The following is a 17,979-nucleotide window of genomic DNA, read 5'->3' on the forward strand; positions in this document are numbered from 1 at the left end:
GCATAGAACATAATAAGTTAATACTGATATTATTCAACTCAAAAACCATATTACCTGTTTCGTTTCATTATATGTTCAAAAGGTCGTAAGAAATCCTTTTGGAATCTGAAGTTTGCAAGCTCTCCTTTCTCTAAAAACTTCATTGATAGCTGCCTCAGAGAGTCTACTGCAAATATGGCTACATCTTCATTAGGATTGCAACCAACCTGGAAGGGCAACAAGACCAAGATGCTAATGTTACAGGTAAAACTGTAATTTTTCATTTCTGACTTAAGAAAGAAGTACAAAGTACGCAGCACAGAGGCAAATTCTAGGCTCTTCACAAGGCACAAGTATGAGAAAAACACAGCTCAGTAACTTAAAGAGTCTGTGAAAAGTTTCAGCAATCATTTCTAAAAAGAAGTCAACTCAAAGAGTTTCTGCATTTCCTTAAGAAAAAATAGGTGATTGTATAATTGTGTTTTCTGTGGTGTATTTGTACATGTGTGTGGGTGTACAAGAAGGTAGAGCAGAATGGTCACTGGATCCCTCTGGAAGTACAGTTTTTAACTATAGGTAGTCGTGAGCTGCTAGACGTGGACACTGGGAACTGGTAACAACCGTCTCTCTGTAAACAACCATCTCTCCTGCCCTTCCTTTTGAGACAGGATCTTGCTACACACACGCAGCCCAAGCTAGCCTTGAACTCACAGATGTTCTGCTTCAACTTCCCCAAGTGCTGGTAAAAAGTTTGTAGCATGATTCCTAAAAGGTTTTCTAAATTTATTTTAAAAACTGTAACAAACAATTGCTTAGAAGGAAAGCAATCAGTCATATTATGATTAGGAAAATTAAAACAAATATTGCAATGCAAACAAATACTACGGTTATTCAAATACCTTATTAAAATGATCTCCAATAACTTCCCAAATCCGAGACCACTGCAGTCTTATTCTTCCCATGTTATAGTATGATATTTCTACTATTTTTTGTAGACTAAACATTCTTGGGTGTGTAGTAGAAAGCAATTCATCCATAGACACAGCACATAGCCAACGGACAAAATCAACTATAAAATAAATACATTTGCATTTTAATCTTAACTTTAAAGCATTTTAGACAAAAGGACAGCTTAGGAGTCAGATAAATATTCATACTCACCAATAGCATTTCCATCTAGCCTTGTGGATCCGGTGAATATTCTGGGGGAAAAATAGCATATAATTAAAAACCTTATGAAGTCTTATTTCTGTTATGCCAACTCAAAAGTCATGGCCTGGAGTATTAACATTTCTTAGGTGAAATTAATTGTAATTAATTAGGTGTATTAATTGTAAAAGCAATGAGTTGGTTTACCAGGAAAGGCTTTTCTTTTTTTTTTTTTTTAAAGATTTATTTATTTACTATATGTAAGTACACTGTAGCTGTCTTCAGACACTTCAGAAGAGGGTGTCAGATTTCGTTATGGATGGTTGTGAGTCACCATGTGGTTGCTGGGATTTGAACTCAGGACCTTTGGAAGAGCAGTCAGTGCTCTTAACCGCTGAGCCATCTCACCAGCCCCCAGGAAAGGCTTTTCAAGTATTACTGATAATTTTATGTTAATCAAGTTCCTGATAAGGAATGGCTTAAGACCTTTTGTACTGGTCTTTTGAGTAAAATGAAGTAATTTAAAAACTTGGCAAAAACAATCATGGGGAAAAAAAAAAATCAAGAAAGTTGCATTCCTTCTAGCCCAATGGTTAGACTGAATCCAAAACATGAAATACAGAAAAAGTACAAAGCTCTCATCTCACCCAAAGTAAAAACTGCTAGACTATGCAAATATGATCAGTTGATTTCTCTCAAACTAGAGGTATTCTGATAGAAGGCAAAGTTTAGTGTTACTTATCTTGTGGGCCTGTCCCTATAAAGGATCCCCAGTTGCTAGTCAACTGGCCCTTTAAGAATTCTTAGGTGTTAGAACTGCTTGACTCTATGACCTTCAGTGTTGGTTGCCTCTTGGATTTTTGAGAACAGGATAGGTTATAAAAAGGCTAGCTGAGGCTATGACAGGGAGTTGGGGGCTAGCAGAGAGAGAAGAGAAGGCAGTTGGTACAGAAGAAATTGTTAGGACACAGTTGAGCCAGGAGAAGCTGAGCTGAGCAGATAGGCTATAGCAGTTGTTACAGTTTGGAGCTGCTGGTATTGGGAAAACTGGAGAAGGGCCTGTGATTGTTGGGGAACTGAGGGAGGAATGGTTAGGAGAAATGTTTGAAGGGGCTGGCTGGAAACCAGGAGGAGGGTTGACAGGGAGTTAAAAAAAGTGGTTAGCAAAAAATACTATAGTAAAAAATTAAAGTAATATAAGAGAACAACAGAAAAGACATTAAAGAAATAAGGATTTAATTGAAAAGAAAAAAAAAAGCAAATGGCACACTATAGAGTAGTAAAATGGAGACCCTGCAGTCACAGGGAAATGGTGCCACAGTCTGTGATGGCAAAGAGTGAAGAGCAAAGGTATGAGAGAAGGAGAACTATCACAGCAATCAAAGGTTCTGGAGAACCATTCGGGATTATGGTAGGAAGACACACAAGTTGGGTAAGGGCATTCAAATTCTTACTGGCTTGGTAGCCTCTAAGGGGTTATTCTCTTTCTAGCCATGTTCCACTAACACTAACCCATGTATAGAGCATAGCAGCCTATGGAGGCATTTATAGTCATGCCTTAACTTCTTCAATATTCTTCTAATTTTTGTAGTATCTAAATAGATTCTCATAATGACCACAAAGATGACTTTCTAGAAGACACCTGAATGGAAGATAGCCTGGGAGCAAAAATGGCAGTGTGGTGATTTGAATATGTTTGGCCCAGGGAGTGGCACTATTAGGAGGTGTGGTCTTGTTGGAGGAAGTGTGTCACTGTGGGGGTGGGTAATGAGACCCTCCTCCTAGCCAGTCTTCTCCTGACTGCTTTCTGATCAAGATGCCAGAACTCTTAGCTCCTTTTCCAGCACCATGTCTGCCTGGACACTGCTATGCTTCCTGGCACGATAATGGACTGAATCTCTGAACCTGTAAGCCAGCCCCAATTAAATGTTGTCCCTTGGTCATTGTGTTTCTTCACAGCAATGAAACTTAAACTAAGATAGGAAGCTACTACCCAGCTGTGTAAGTGTGCAGAGGAAGAAGGGCTCTGGACAGATCCCAAATTTCTCTATCAATGAAGAATAAAACAGAACACTGTGATCATCAATACAAAACTAGCTAGCAGTGAGAACGAGCACAGGTATGCATCTCCCCCAGTCCCCAGTTTTATCTGAAGTAAAGTAAACAATGAATTAGCCTGAGTATCTAGACCATCAAGTAAAGACGGGTACATTTCTAAAGTCTTCAAATATAAGTAGTTTAAAAAATGTTGAAGGCCCGTGTTGTAAAAAGTAGTTTCAGTTTTGGGAACATTTACCTAGAAATGTATAGATTATGACAATTTTGAAGAGCTTTCCAAAGAAGTAAATGAAAATTTCTAGCCAAACCCATTTGCTTTATCCATAATGCTATTTTATATCATGTATCAGGAAAGATAAACTTATTTTCCAAGGGTTTAAAAAAAGATAATTCTCTATAAAGAATGATTTGTGTTTTTTTCATCAAGAATTGTATTTTCTTAATATTTCCAGTACTAATTGTAACACATTTTTATATAATTGAAATCCTTCCTGTATTCTACATTTGTGAAACTAAAATTAAAGGTGCTTTATCACTTTATCATCTAAATCATAGTATGTCACCAAAGTCTTACATTACTTCTAAAGCTTATTTTGGCAATATTTATTTTTATTTTAATTTTTTTATTTTTAAACAAGGAGCAAAACAGTGTTGAAACAGTGAATAGGGGAGAAAGTGAACACCTTACCTATCCACAGCAACTACCACACTTTGAGAGCTGGTTTCTCCAATAGACTCCTGAATACTGGCTATCTGCTTCCAGTCCACATTTCCTCCAACTGCCACACATAAGAGAGAGCACACCCCATTTTAGTTAGAAAACAATTCAAGAAAACAATGCAATGAGAAGTTCTAGAATACATTTCTAAAGTCAGTTATTTTCCTTCTAAGAAATGATGCATTGGGAGACACCAAAGGCAGGTGTAAATCAAGGACACATGTGCTCAGTGTGATAAACTACGTCATAAGCAAGGCATGGTTTAGTATTACAAGACCCATTTGCAAAAAAATCACACAAAGTAAGAGTACTATGAATTTAGATCACAAAATTAGTGGTCCTGGACAAAGTTTCCCTTAATCTTTAAGAAATGAACAAGTTCTATTGCTAACTTCTGTTTGGTTGGTCACATTAGAATTACTGTCATTTAATCTCTAACCTCTTATTTACAAGGGTTTACTGAATATTCTTTGTATAGTGTAACATTCTCTTATTTATAAGAATTTTTCCTTTTGCTTCCAAAACTGTTCCATGTTAGACAGTGAAACAATACTAGTTTTTAAACTATACTTCAGGATTATCTTCGATATATGTTGGTAAGTTTTATGTCAGCTCAACACAGCTAGAGTCATTTTTTAATTGAGAAAATGCCCAAACCAGCATAGGAAAATGCTTGGCCTATGCTGCATTTTCTTGATGGACGGTTGATGTGGGAGGACTCAGCTCCCTGTGGGTGGGGCTGTCTCTGGGTTGGTGGTCCTTGGGTACTAAAGGAACACAGCTGAATAATCTATGGATCAAGCCAGTAACCAGGCATCCTCCACATCATCTGTATCATCATGTTTGGGCCTCCAGGTTCCTTGAAAATGTTCCCCAAGTTGTTTTTGGTCATGGTGTTTTATAATAGCAATAGAAACTGTAACTAAGGAAGAAATTGTTACAAAAGTAGAGTATTACTTTAACAGACTTGGTCATGTTGTTTGGGGGAGGATTGTGGAAACTGGTGTTCAAAGCTTCACTAAACTGTTGTAGAAACTAAGAATAATGATGAAAATAATATAAATGATGTGGGTCTGGCTTGTGAAGGTTTACAGGTTAGTTTGAGGGGCTACTTCAGACTCTGCTGGGCTGTTTGTGTGATACTTTGTATTAAGAATCTGAGTTGTCTGGAGCTGAAGATGGGAACAATTGATACCAGATAGCTGAGCTGAGAAGTCAATGACGATTAGGAAGAAACCAGCATCATTAATAAACAATCTTCTAGGAAGTATTTCAACACAGTCAGCATACAGAGCTACTGTGTTCCAGAGGAAACTAAAGCTGTATGCTATGCTGGCAGCTGAACTTGGTACACAGAAGAGCCTCCCACATGGTACCAGTCATAAGGCATGAAGGAATCAAGAAGAGCAGCTGAGACTTGGCACTGAGAGAGCAGTGAGGCCACTGATGATAGTTCAGCCTCAGCTGACACAGAAGCCCCATGCTTGGAGGTGTCATAGTGAAAGGCTGTGGCTATGTGGCAAAGTTAGAGAAAACAGCCCAAGAGTGCTCTATGCAGATCTTTTGCAGCAGAGACTTAGCATTTTTGGAGATGCCAGTACCATGAAATGGTTGCTAAGGACAGCAGCAGCTGTGGAGTGTAGCCAGCCTGAGTCTATGACAAGTTGCATGTGCTGTGAACCACACACTGTCCAAGCCCTCTGGAACCCAGAAGATTTGAGTGAAGCCCACACATTGGATACTGAGTTACTCATACTGTTAGGGTTTGGTTTTACTTGACTTGGTTGTAACAGTGCCTTGGTTTTTCCTTCTTGGAATACAAAAGGTATGTAGCTTATTTTTCATTTTACATTGAGATCTTTAGATCTGTTTTTCACTTTATTTCCATTCCTTCCATAGTTTAGGCTCTTAGAGTCTCAGTCCTAGATTGCTTAAAGTTCCCAGAATTATTTCTCTCTACAATCTTTTCTTCACTCACAAGACCAACACTTCTAAACTGAGGCCTTCCTTTTATTTACTATGTTGGGGTAGAAATTCTTCCCCCTGCCATTTAAGTACTCCTCTTTAACATTTTAATCAGTGTATGTCTTTATTCATGTGGGCTCAATCATAGTATCCAAAGTGAGCGTCCAATGACTCCGTTGTTCTCATTTATCTGACTCAGCAAAGTATTACTCACACTACAACTATTCACACAGTCTAATATTGCCTTCTCACCCGGACTAAAAATTCTCTGAAAGAATCAAGTCATAAACAACTTTCATATGTTCCTACCCTAATCAATATTAAACCCAAAGTAGGTACCTAACGAATACTTGTTAATCCTATTGATCAAATATTAAATTCTCTTCTGAATGAAAAGACAGCAGACAACATTTGAGTGAGTTCAAATTCTACTGTAGGAACTCAGCAGTATACAAAAGACAGGACTACACTCAGTTAATTTACCAGCAGAGAAAGATACACAGTAAGTTTTAATACAATGTAAAGGTTACTTAATAGCTGAAATAGACTATATATGTTTGTTAACAAGACTAATGCTGATAAATAAGAGAATAGCGCATGGTAACTCTTTAGATATGATGAAATATTAACTGATGCTACACTTGGAAGGCTAAATATATGGAAAAGGAAAATGATGGAAAAGCATCAGAAAGACAATTAAAGTAATGGGAGGAAGCATGTGAGCCTATGTCACACTTTAACCTACTCTGTGTAGTCATAATAAAAAACTGAGCAGAAAGCATAGGAATGGGAAAAAGAGCAGGAGATGGAATTGTAATGACACCAGGGAATATGAGGTGACCAGCAGTGACATCTGCCACCCACTCCTCACCAGGGTTGGCTATTAGGCTCACAGCACACCCTCCCAGTAGCCATGTGCTCAGGTCAGAAGGATGACTTTCCCCCCATAGAGAAAGACAGCTTTTTGATTAAAAACATATGAATATCTGCTTCCCACTAAAACCTCCAAACAAAATCTAAAGAAACAAGAAATGGAGTCTAAGGGTGTTAAGATTGTGACACCTTTTTGTTTTGGTGCTGGGATCAAACCTAGGGCCTTACAAATGCAGGCAAGCACTCCACCAAGTGAGTTTCATGTTTAGAATGACTGTCACGTTTAATGAAGCACTTTTTTTCCTTTTCTTTTTCTTGAGAAGACTCCCACTGTGCAGCTCTCTGTGGTTTCCCAAGTGCTACGACTACAAGGATGTTCCAGCCACTCGGCAATGCAGTCATTTAGGACAAGAATCACTGGCCCTTTAAAGACTGTCATGCTCAACAGTTTCCTCGGGAAGTAACTGGGTAGCATACTGAAATAGGAAGAGATAGGAGAGATAAGCTGACAGTCTCTTTGACACTAGAAATCAAGGACGAAGGCATGAAGTAAATGACTACAGTAGGTGGTGGGGAGCAGTTCCAAAGAGCATCTGACATACATAGCAAGTAGGAACTGAAGGAAGCAAACAGTATCAGAGGATGGAGTACCAGTCATCACATAACTTGAGTTGTGCATCAATTGACACACACATTCTAGAGAGGTTCTAAACTGTTTATACTTAATGTGACTTATAATCATTTATAAAGATAATTAAAGGAGGGGCTGGAGAGATGGCTTGGTGGTTTGTGAACATGGGCTCTTTTTCCAGAGAACCTGGGTTCAATTCCCAGCACCCACATGGAAGCTCATAGCTGCCTGTAACTCTAGTTCTAAGAGATCTGACACCCTCACATATATACACATGTAGGTAAAATACCAATGCTTAGGGCCGGGCAGTGGTGGCACACGCCTTTAATCCCAGCACTTGGGAGGCAGAAACAGGAGGATTTCTGAGTTCGAGGCCAGCCTGGTCTACAGAGTGAGTTCCAGGACAGTCACGACTACACAGAGAAACCCTGTCTCGAAAAAACAAACAAACAAAACAAAACAAAACCAAAAATCAAAAAACCAAAACAAAAAACCAAAACCAAACCAATGCTTGTGAAATAAAAATAAATAAATATTTAAAATAATTAAAGAAAACAAAAAATGTATAAAAAGAAACTCATGATTGTATTTAATAAACATGTAACATCTTTCACAGAGTTATGTGATAGTACAGTAGCAACAGACAATTTCCATTTTATCAAATTACTTATATTTAGGCTAAGAAAAATGCTGAGGGCTGGTGAGATGGCTCAGTGGGTAAGAGCACCCGACTGCTCTTCCGAAGGTCCAGAGTTCAAATCCCAGCAATCACATGGTGGCTCACAACCATCCGTAAGAAAATTTGACACCCTCTTCTGGTGTGTCTGAAGACAGCTACAGTGTACTTACATATAATAATAAATAAATCTTAAAAAAAAAAAAAAGAAAAATGCTGAATGTATTCTTACAAGACTTGTGTGGCAAAGCCACTGAATTTTCAAATAATGTACATGGAAGGCCTATTCAAATTTCAAAATTATATCTTTTGAGACAGCTTCACTATGTAGCCCAGGCTGACCTTGGACCTGTCATCTCTCTGCTTCCATCTCCCAAATGCTGAGATTATGACATGCACATACATGTGCATGGTCAGCTAAACAGTTTCATGTCTGGGGTGGATTGTTCGTTGTTTTGCAGTGCTGGAGATAAGACCCACCTGAGATCATGACACTGGGCAGGCAGCAAGCAAGGCTGAGTCATCTTGCTATCCTGCCCTTGGCTTGATGTTTTTAATGAATTTAAAGTTTCTGTTTTTAAAACATAAAAGCTACAAACTTCTTTCATGTATAGTTTGCCCTCTACATGTTAGTTTCATATCTATAAAAGACTTTCTTTGGAGGGTTTAAAGAGAAGAAAGAAAAAGGGAAAATGATGCAATTATATTTTAATTTAAAGAAATAAAAGGCGGTGTTAGCGCATGCTCTCAATCCCACAATTTGGGAGGCAGAAGCAAGTGAATCTCTGAGTTTGAGGCCAGCTAAAACAGCCAGGTCTACACAGAAAACCCTGTCTAGAAAAACCAACCAAATAAATAAATTAAAATAAAATAAAAATGAGGGAGCTGAAGAGATGGCTTAGCACTTGACACTGGCGGCTCTTCCGAAGAACCTGGGTTCAATTCCAAGCATCCACATGACAGCTCACAACTGACTGTAACTTCAGTTACAGGGGATTGATACCCTCATACAGATCTATCTATCTATAGATAGATGATATACACAGATATATACAGGCAAAACAACAATGCTCATAAAATAAAAGATGAATCAATCATTAAAAATAAAAATGAGAAAAATATTTGGGAGAAAAATTGTCCCTGTACTATATTTATAAAATGTTTATTTCTACTTACGTGTAACTATTTGCATAGTTTGCTTTCTATTTGATATTATAAGCCATCTAGAGATGATTTAAAGTGCACTGCAATAGTATGTGTTGGCTGTAGGGATATACTATACTCTTTATGTAAGGAATGAAATCTCAAGGACATCAAGGCTTGACTGTCAAAACACAGTCTAGGAATGGAGTGGTATGAGACTCCTGAGTGCTTGGGAGAAGGTGTGAAGAAAACAAGAGTCTTGTAACCTCCGTTTATTCAAAACATGAAATTGTTCTTGGAATGCATTTTCGTATTGCTCTGTTATCATTCAGTTAAATGTTTTAAATTATCCCTTTTATGAAAAACCCATGTTTTTGCCACATGCAGCTTGTCCTTGTGATTGTATACAGCTTGAACTCATGTGAACCTTACTCATGCGACCTACCTTAATTGCTTGGTATAAAATGTCGGGTGCTCTGAATAAAGTTGGCTATTGAATGAGAGTTTAGTCCACCTTGTTTATCAATTCCATTCTCCCAGGTCTCAGGGCCTCTAGAACAGTGACTCATGTCTGTGTTTAATGCTGTCAATATGGTTTCATAGAATGTTTGGTGAATAGATGCTAGTTAATATGGATAAACAGTAGTTTAAAGCGTCTCAGCTGTGTATGTATACACCCTTTTCCGGGTTAAATACTGAATAAAGCACTCTGCTCAGCAAAGGACCTGCTATCTATGTAAGCACTGGGACAGAGGTGAGCACTTGTTACACAGGCTGGGTAGAAACTAGTAAGGCAGCTCAAAGGGAGGCCTCTGTTCAAAAAAGCCTGAGTCAGTAGTAGTTTTCTCATAAGCAGAGTTAGAAGTAATCCCTTGACAAACAGAAATGAATGGAAGATAGAGGAAATTTAAAAAACAAGATCAAAACTATGACAAAGGACAAAGTTCACACAAAAAGCAGACATAATGGCTCATCCCTGTTATCTCGGAAGGTGAAGGCAAGAGAATCATACACCTTGACAACATAGTGAAATAGAAAATATATCAATACAGATTAAGAGAAAGTTATTAATTAAAGGATAAGAGGAGTTACTGGTTTCTACAGTTGCCTAGCAACAAGTTTTTTTTTTGGGGGGGGGTGGTCTGATGTATCTTCATGTAAATTATTTTTATGAAGGGAAATGTTAGGTCACTTTTATTATTGAAATCTAAGTAGCACTACAATACAATGCATAAACATCCATTCACTTTAAAATGTACTGAAAGTATAACGTAAAAACAAAATTCTAGGCATTTAGGCCCAGGCTTGGAATGTGACCTCTGTGTCTCAATGCTCCAAGGTATGTTAATCATAAAACAGATAGCCACATTCCTCCACCCACCCGCTTCCTGGGTTCAAAGAGTGTTCATTCAAAGAATGTGCTATAGTTAGGGGCTCTTAGAAACTGTCTTGAGAGATAACCCAAACAATTACCAGGTATTCCTTGTGACTTTTTTGACTTTGCACTTCCTTGGGACTCTTAACTGGTATCTTTGGTATTTCCCAACAACGCCCTCCCCACTTCCTTGAGTTGTGGTTTCTTCCTTTAAATACCTCCTTACCCAGCTACTCGGGGCGCCACGGTCCTCTACCCCTGTGTGGTGTATGACCGTGGCCCCGAGGGCGTTCTTGAATAAAAGTCCTCTTGCAGTTTGTGGCAAGACTGTTTCTTGTGAGTGATTTGGGGTGTCGCCTCTCCTGAGTCAGAACGTGGGGGAGTCCTCACGTTGTGGGTCTTTCAGTACTAAGTGTTAGCAAGTATCACTGTTTCTCTAAACTAAAATATATAGCTGCAAGTTTTTATTGGTGTTTAATTTCTGCTGTAATCGAATCCTGCAGTTCTACTTGCCACAGCTGACTTTGGCAACTAACCCTATCATTTCAGCCTTCCTATATTCTCTCTGACTTTTCAGTTATTCAGTTATTGACGCACATTCACCTGTCTGTAAACAGCTTTTGCCATATCTTTTGCCATCTTATGCAGTAACTATTGCTCTAATGTTTAGAAGTAGACTTCTAGGTTTCCCATGGCACTCCTGAGGCAGTTCTAAACTCTACTGCTGGACCACCAAACCTAATACACTTGAACTCAACAGCAAGGATTCATGTAGCCTCCAACAAGCCTGAAGCAGGCTGAGCCAGATTTTGTTGCCACTAAGGAGATCAGCTAGGGTGGAGCTGCCTCCCTGGATCACTCTATTGTTCTGCCACTGACACAGCTGCGACCTGCTGGGAGTCGGCCTAGCTGTTCCGGAGTCTGCACGTGGTCACCTGCAGCTGGGCTCCAAGGACGATTTGGCGGGAATGGGCTTCCCCTCTCCTTTATAAAGCTTGTCCACCATTAAAAATTTGAGCCTTGATCAGATTCCTGTCTTGGTTCCATCTCTCTCTCTCAGCCTAGTTTCCCTCTTCTTTTTCAGCTCCAGGCTGCCTCCCAGGCTCGAACCCGAACATGAGAGCCGCAGGCAAGCCCCAACAGATTCATGCTTCACATTCTGCAATGGCATCACTGAGACATTCTGCTAGATTGCACTGTTAGATTATTTTAGTTAACTACCACCAGGAACTAATTTTACTCAATCCAAATTGAAATCAACATATGGTCCTAGTCCTTTTTCTTCTCCTCTTAACCATTTTAGGTTTCCTAAGGACTGCTAACAACAACAGAAATTACTAAAGGATAAAGATAGGAAATATTCACAATATAATTTTATATTACAAAGTCTTAAAAATTTAACACTGCTGGGTCTCTGGCATACTCCTTATTGCTCCTGATCCATGCTTCTGAAGAGCTGACTGTGTGACTGTGGAGAGGGAGAGATGGTCAGATGGTACTCACTCCCCAGTCTCTAATGTAATACGAGTGTGCTAAATCCATTCTTCACACATACCTTCTTATTTAGTCCCAATAATCCTGCAATTAGATGTCTTTAGTTTGCAATGGTGGAAAACAAATCAGGAACTTAAAGGAGCTGGCACACAAGCATGAAAGAAATGTAGAAGAACTCAAACCCAAAAGTACACAAGTCAAAGTCTAAGTCTAAACATCTTCCTTGAGCCACCATGTGGTTGCTGGGAGGTGAACTCAGGACCACTGGAAGAGCAGTCGGCGCTCTTAACCGCTGAATCATCTCTCCACCCCATTCGAACTCTTTGTATTCTTTTGTTTTTTCGAGACAGGGTTTCTCTGTGTAGCTCTGGCTATCCTGGAACTCACTCTGTAGACCAGGCTGGCCTCAAACTCAGAAATTCACCTGCCTCTGCCTCCCAAGTGCTGGGTTTAAAGGCGTGCGCCACCACGCCCGGCTGAACTCTTTCTATTTTTGACTAAAAATATATTATCTTTCATTTTTTTGGCTTTTACTTTTGCTAATATGTTGGCCACTCCCAGCGCTTCTGAAAGCTTGGGTTAAGAGGTTCCACCCTGACAGAACAGTTTGCATGGGCCTACACAATGGCTTTCAAATGCTTGAGTGTGACTGATTTCTCCTTGCTCCAATCATTTCTTAATCGTAAGTCTACATGTTACTTGTCCAGTCTTAGAAGCAAGTGAATTGAAGTGTATCCTTTACATAGTTAGGAGGAAGAAACTAAGTAGCATTTAATACTGTAAACCAGACCAAGTGAAAAAAGACTAATTTCCTATTATCTTGTTTTTCTCTATAACATGTTAGACAAAGGGCAATTTCTCTAATTATATTTCATTGTCATAATAAAAATAACACAGCATGATTAAAAAAAAGTTTTGACACTTTCTAAAAGGAACTTAAAACCTCTCACCTAGCCCTAGACCAACAAATTCATCTGGAGCCTGATCTTTTGTCCCAGTGAGAGACCCTTCTCTGCCTCTCACAGTCCCAGAAATGTACCGAGGCTTCACTCCAGTTCCTATAAGTTGTGCCAGCTCTAACTGACTGATGCACTTCAGGATCTACAGCACAGAAAGAAAAAAAAAGTGAGGTTTTAAAAGTATGTATCTTAAAATATATGCAGTTAGAATGTAAAAACATTACATTATAAATCATTATGCAAGCTGTTTATTTAAAATAAATTATTTCCCACAATTAAAGCTTATTACAGTAGAACATTTAGCATCAACTAACTTTAAAAATTGAGTTGCAAAGTTAAAAGTGTTTCTACCTCATGCCACGAATTTCCTAAATAATTTCCATCAGTGTGAGCCACCGTGATGAGTGTTTTTATTGTGTCGATATTCTTCTGTTTCATTTCAGTAATACCAGAACTCACTGTAAGTAAGGTAAATCTGGCTAGTGCTTGGACATATGCATCTCTTTCCAGCTGGGGGCGGGGGGAGAGAGAGAATTGTATTTACATGGTTGAAAACACAGCACACTGGCCTCTAATTTAGTAAACCAACTGTCTATGCGCTTAGTAAATCTTAGCAAACATGTCATGGATTACACACAAAACTAAAAATTGTTATAATCTTCAAGTAAGGCAGAAAGGTCATAAATGTCTTAATTCTAGACACAACCTGAACCGACAATTCCAAATGAGATTTTCAGTAGTCAATAAATGAATTTATACAGTGAAAATAAGTTTACTGAAAATTTTGTTTTAATTATATTAGCAAAACCTTTATTTATAAATTTGTTCATTATTTCCTCTATAGCTAGGCTGTATTTTGTAATACACTAAGTCATAACATTCTCAATGAAATATAAAATGGGTTAAGAAATAGAAGAGTCTAGCTAAAGGTCATGCTTAAACTTCATAAACTCTCTAAAAGGACTGTCTTCATGGAGAGTATGTTAGGTACTTGGTTCTTTTAAAGATAACTAGTTCTGACGTTTAAGAGGCATCTAAAATAAATACTTACAATGTTTAGAAACATCATACAGAATTGCTCTATCACAGTCTCTTAAAAATTATTTAAACTTATCATAAATTTGAAGCTGGTTTTTAAGAAAGTCAGAGAAAAATGATATGAGTTGAACTATATTGATGGTGTATATTTTCAAAACTGGCTATTAAGGTAAAATTCTTTGTTACCTGAATGCTGAAAATGCATGCAATCCTGATAGCACATCTTATCCCTTCTAGGCAAAGAGAGGCTACTTCAGTATCATCACAGTCTTGGAGACCCACACTGAATGCAGCCAGAAAAGGTGTCCAAGCCAACTAGAAGAATTAAAAATTTAAAATAACATATGCATCAAGTGATAATTGAACATCTTGGCATAATAAGTGAGAAAGTTTTCGTAAAGAAAAAAGAAAATTACGTTTCTGGGCTTAAATAAATGGAAACAATAATACACTCAGTAACGACGTTAGGTGTATCTTAATAACAGTATCTATAAACTATCCACAAAAAAGAAAACACAGACATAGTCAACATCCATGTATAAAGTCTTATCATTGGTTTAAAATTAATTTCTCTTTACAAGCACTGACTTTTACAATAATCCAGATTCTTTAGTTTCAATATAATCCCCTGAATTATTTTCCTACTTACAATAAGTTACCCTACATTTTTCATTGCCTGATTTCCAAATATCACTCAGCCTGTCTATTTACTTACATTAATAAAGCAATAATTGATTCCTAGTTGGACAGTATGTTAAAATATTCAATAAACTATTCACTACACATTTGGAAGAGAGTACTTATTTTATACTCAGCAGACCCTGGTCCATATCTGTGATTCAAGCACTTCAGAGGTAGAGTCAAGACTGTGAGCTCAAGGCCAATCTGAGATACTTGTGATACGGTCTCAAAGAGTAAAGGACTTGGTAAGGTAGTTAAAGGGTAGAGCACTTGCTTATCATGGACAACAAACAACAGAAATCTACATAACTCAAGTGCCTGATATTAAATTATGTTGCTTTTAGTAGTTCACTGAGCAGCAGAGCAATATGTACATAAAGTTATAAAGATAAAAAATGTTATTTTACCAGTGCATTATAGAAATGATGAGATTTTTTAATAGGGTAATGAAACTTATAGCAGTTCTAAGGAAAAACAATTCCTTTAAGCTTTTTCCCTATGGTTCAGAAAGTTTAAAGTAAGAGCTTAAAATCCATACACAGCACACAAGCTACAGTACCTAGATTCTTCCTAGGCCTCACTCTGCATCTATAACACTTGAAGATGCTGCTTCAGTCATGATGTGCAAGCAACAAGCATAGTATTTACTGATTACAAAATATCCCATGAAAACAATAAATTACACATTCTGTGACAGAGAAAATACTTCAAGTTGAAAACCTGTGTTATAGCTTAAGAAGAAAATACACATAGTTCTTAAGTCCATAGGAAAAACATTTCTCTTCATTAGGATTATGATTAATCTAAGACAATGATTTCTTTATCAAATTATCCCTAAATAATATTAAGCAGATAGTGAAACTATTTTCTCCATATAATTGTATAAATCTTTCTGAAATAAGATTTAGCAATATATAAAAATGTTCTCATGAATATATTATATTATTATATTATATTCCTCAATATCCTAAGTCACACACTAAAAAATTAGAAATTATGTAGTCCTTTCTCCCAACCAATATTTATTGAGCAATTACAAACTAGGAACTGTACTAGATATTAGATGTTGCAGGATATTTGATCACACTGTGAACCCCGAGACTGTGGTGTGGCTCAGCTTAACGCACACCTTTAACCCTTCTGGCTGGAATACAGACATGCCTTTAGTACACACTTTTAATCCCAAACAACAAAGGTGAAGTTAGTTTGTAGAAGGAAGCACTCATGTTTGAAAGGGATTGAGTTGCAGAAAAAGTGATGAGTCAGAGAAAGATTTGACAGCGTAGGATCTGCTCAACTCTCACAAGAACAGAGGAAACAGGGTAACTTAAGAGAGCACACAAAGAAAAAGATAAGGAGGCAGTTTTACTGGGACAGTTGTACAGAGACAGGTTGCAGAAAGAGAACAAGCTACAGACAGGTGAAGAGAGAACAAGCCAGAGAATGGGAAGGAACCATAAGATGAGAACAGATTGCCAAAGTTAGTAAGAGGCCTAGCAGAACAATTCAGGAGAAGCTGAGAGAAGCCAGGTTGAATCAGGTTAGCTTAAATAGGAGTTTTGAGCCAGACCAGTCAGTCAGAGTTCAGAAAGAGCTAGAAAGGGTAAGCTTATTCAGCAGGGAGTCTCAAGACTGAAAATATTCTTAAATTGTATGGAGGCTAAAAGCTTTCAGGCCTAGGCCTAGGTTAGCACACAGAGGCAATAAGCCCTTGGAGATGAGATGACAATTGCATCAGGAGAATAAAAGATATTTTTACAATTAGGAATATGAACATGATCTCTTCCCTCACAAAATAATAATGCTTGGATTAAAAGATGTGCAGTCAAGCACCTCAACATAAAACCTGATTCTCTGATTTGGACAAAGAAAAGGTAGGAAATATTCTTGAACAATAATATTGTGCCAATATTATTAGCACGGGAAAACACTTTCTGAACAGTACCCTGATAGCAGACACATTAAGACTGACAGTTAATTACTGGGACCACATGAAATAAAGCGGGGGCGGGGGTGGGGGATTGTGGAGCAAAGGACACCATTATTACAGTAAAGAGAAAGAAAAAATATCTTTACCAATTATCTATCTGACAGAGGGTTAGTACCTAGAATATATAAAGAACTAAAAAAAAAAAAAAGGAACATCAAAAAAATATCCAATTGAAACATGGGGTAAAAAACTACACACAATTCTTAAAAAACAAAACACAAATGGCTAAGAAATACTTAAAGAACTGTTCACCATTAGCCACCAGACAAGCACAAATCAAAACTACTTTGAGATTCTGTCCAACTCCAGTCAGAATGGCAAAGATCAATAAAAATGACAGCTCATGCTGGTGAGGACGTAGGTTAAGGAAATGCTCACGCATGGCTGGCAAAAACGCACACTTGTAGCGACACTATGGAACTCTTTACAGCAGTTCCTTAGGAAGCTGCCAATCAATACAGCTCAATACCCAGCTCTACCATGTTTGGGGATATACCCAAAGGAAACTTCATCTTACACAAAGACACTGCTCATTCATTCCCACTGCTTCTCTATTCATAAAGCTAGAGACTGGAAACAGCTAAAGAAAATGCGGTACATTTCCACAGCAGAATTTAGCTGTTAAGAAAAGTGAAATCATGAACTTTGCAGGAAAACAGACAGGATTAGAAAGAATCATTCTGAGGGATGTAACCCAGACCCAGAGAAAAATGTCAGCATGTTTTGTCTCAGATGAGTTTTATATTTTAGATATGTGTGTTTCATTTAGAAAAACAACCCACAGAGGTTAGGACCAGTGGGGAGGAATCTTCCAAGGAGCAGGGAACAGAGCAGTGTCCTACAGAGAAAATGAGGATAGAGAATTCAATGGGGGCTGGTGGTTGGAGGGCAGGGTGGAAGAAGAAGTATGGATGGGTAATAACTAGCACTAAAGGCCCTTCGAAAAGCTATATGGAAATCTACTATAGAAGTTTCTTAAATATATATATACATGTGTAAAAGGAGTTTAAATACAGTTTCTATAATAATGGAAGGAATAATACTCCATTAGACATCATATGCTATGAAGTAAAACACCAGGAATGAGTGTCATCTCTTTAGTTGTTGGCTAATGTGATCCCATAGGATCCCTATCCCTCCCTCCCCTAATATTACAGGCTATGGACAAAACTATTGGTAACTACTGGTTACTGTAGTGGTTTGAATATGCTTGGCCCATGGGAAGTTGCACTATGAGGAGGTGTGGCCTT

At 38.0% G+C, this 17,979-nt stretch overlaps 1 protein-coding gene across 1 annotated transcript in view; it reads right to left on the reverse strand.

Annotated features, from left to right (window-relative positions):
• The window catches only part of Arfgef1 (ADP-ribosylation factor guanine nucleotide-exchange factor 1(brefeldin A-inhibited)), a 95,164-nt gene that overhangs the window by 22,316 nt on the left and 54,869 nt on the right, over positions 1–17,979 (reverse strand). Inside the window, exons 19-25 of the mRNA NM_001102430.1 lie at positions 14,245–14,373; positions 13,372–13,530; positions 13,012–13,162; positions 3,875–3,965; positions 1,141–1,181; positions 879–1,048; positions 55–206 (exon numbers count right to left, since the gene is read on the reverse strand). Of these exons, the coding sequence (NP_001095900.1) occupies positions 55–206; positions 879–1,048; positions 1,141–1,181; positions 3,875–3,965; positions 13,012–13,162; positions 13,372–13,530; positions 14,245–14,373 (893 nt within the window). The remainder of the gene's footprint in view (positions 1–54; positions 207–878; positions 1,049–1,140; positions 1,182–3,874; positions 3,966–13,011; positions 13,163–13,371; positions 13,531–14,244; positions 14,374–17,979) is intronic.

This window comes from Mus musculus, chromosome 1 (genome assembly GCF_000001635.26).
Source record: "Mus musculus strain C57BL/6J chromosome 1, GRCm38.p6 C57BL/6J".
Taxonomy (NCBI): Eukaryota; Metazoa; Chordata; class Mammalia; order Rodentia; family Muridae; genus Mus; species Mus musculus.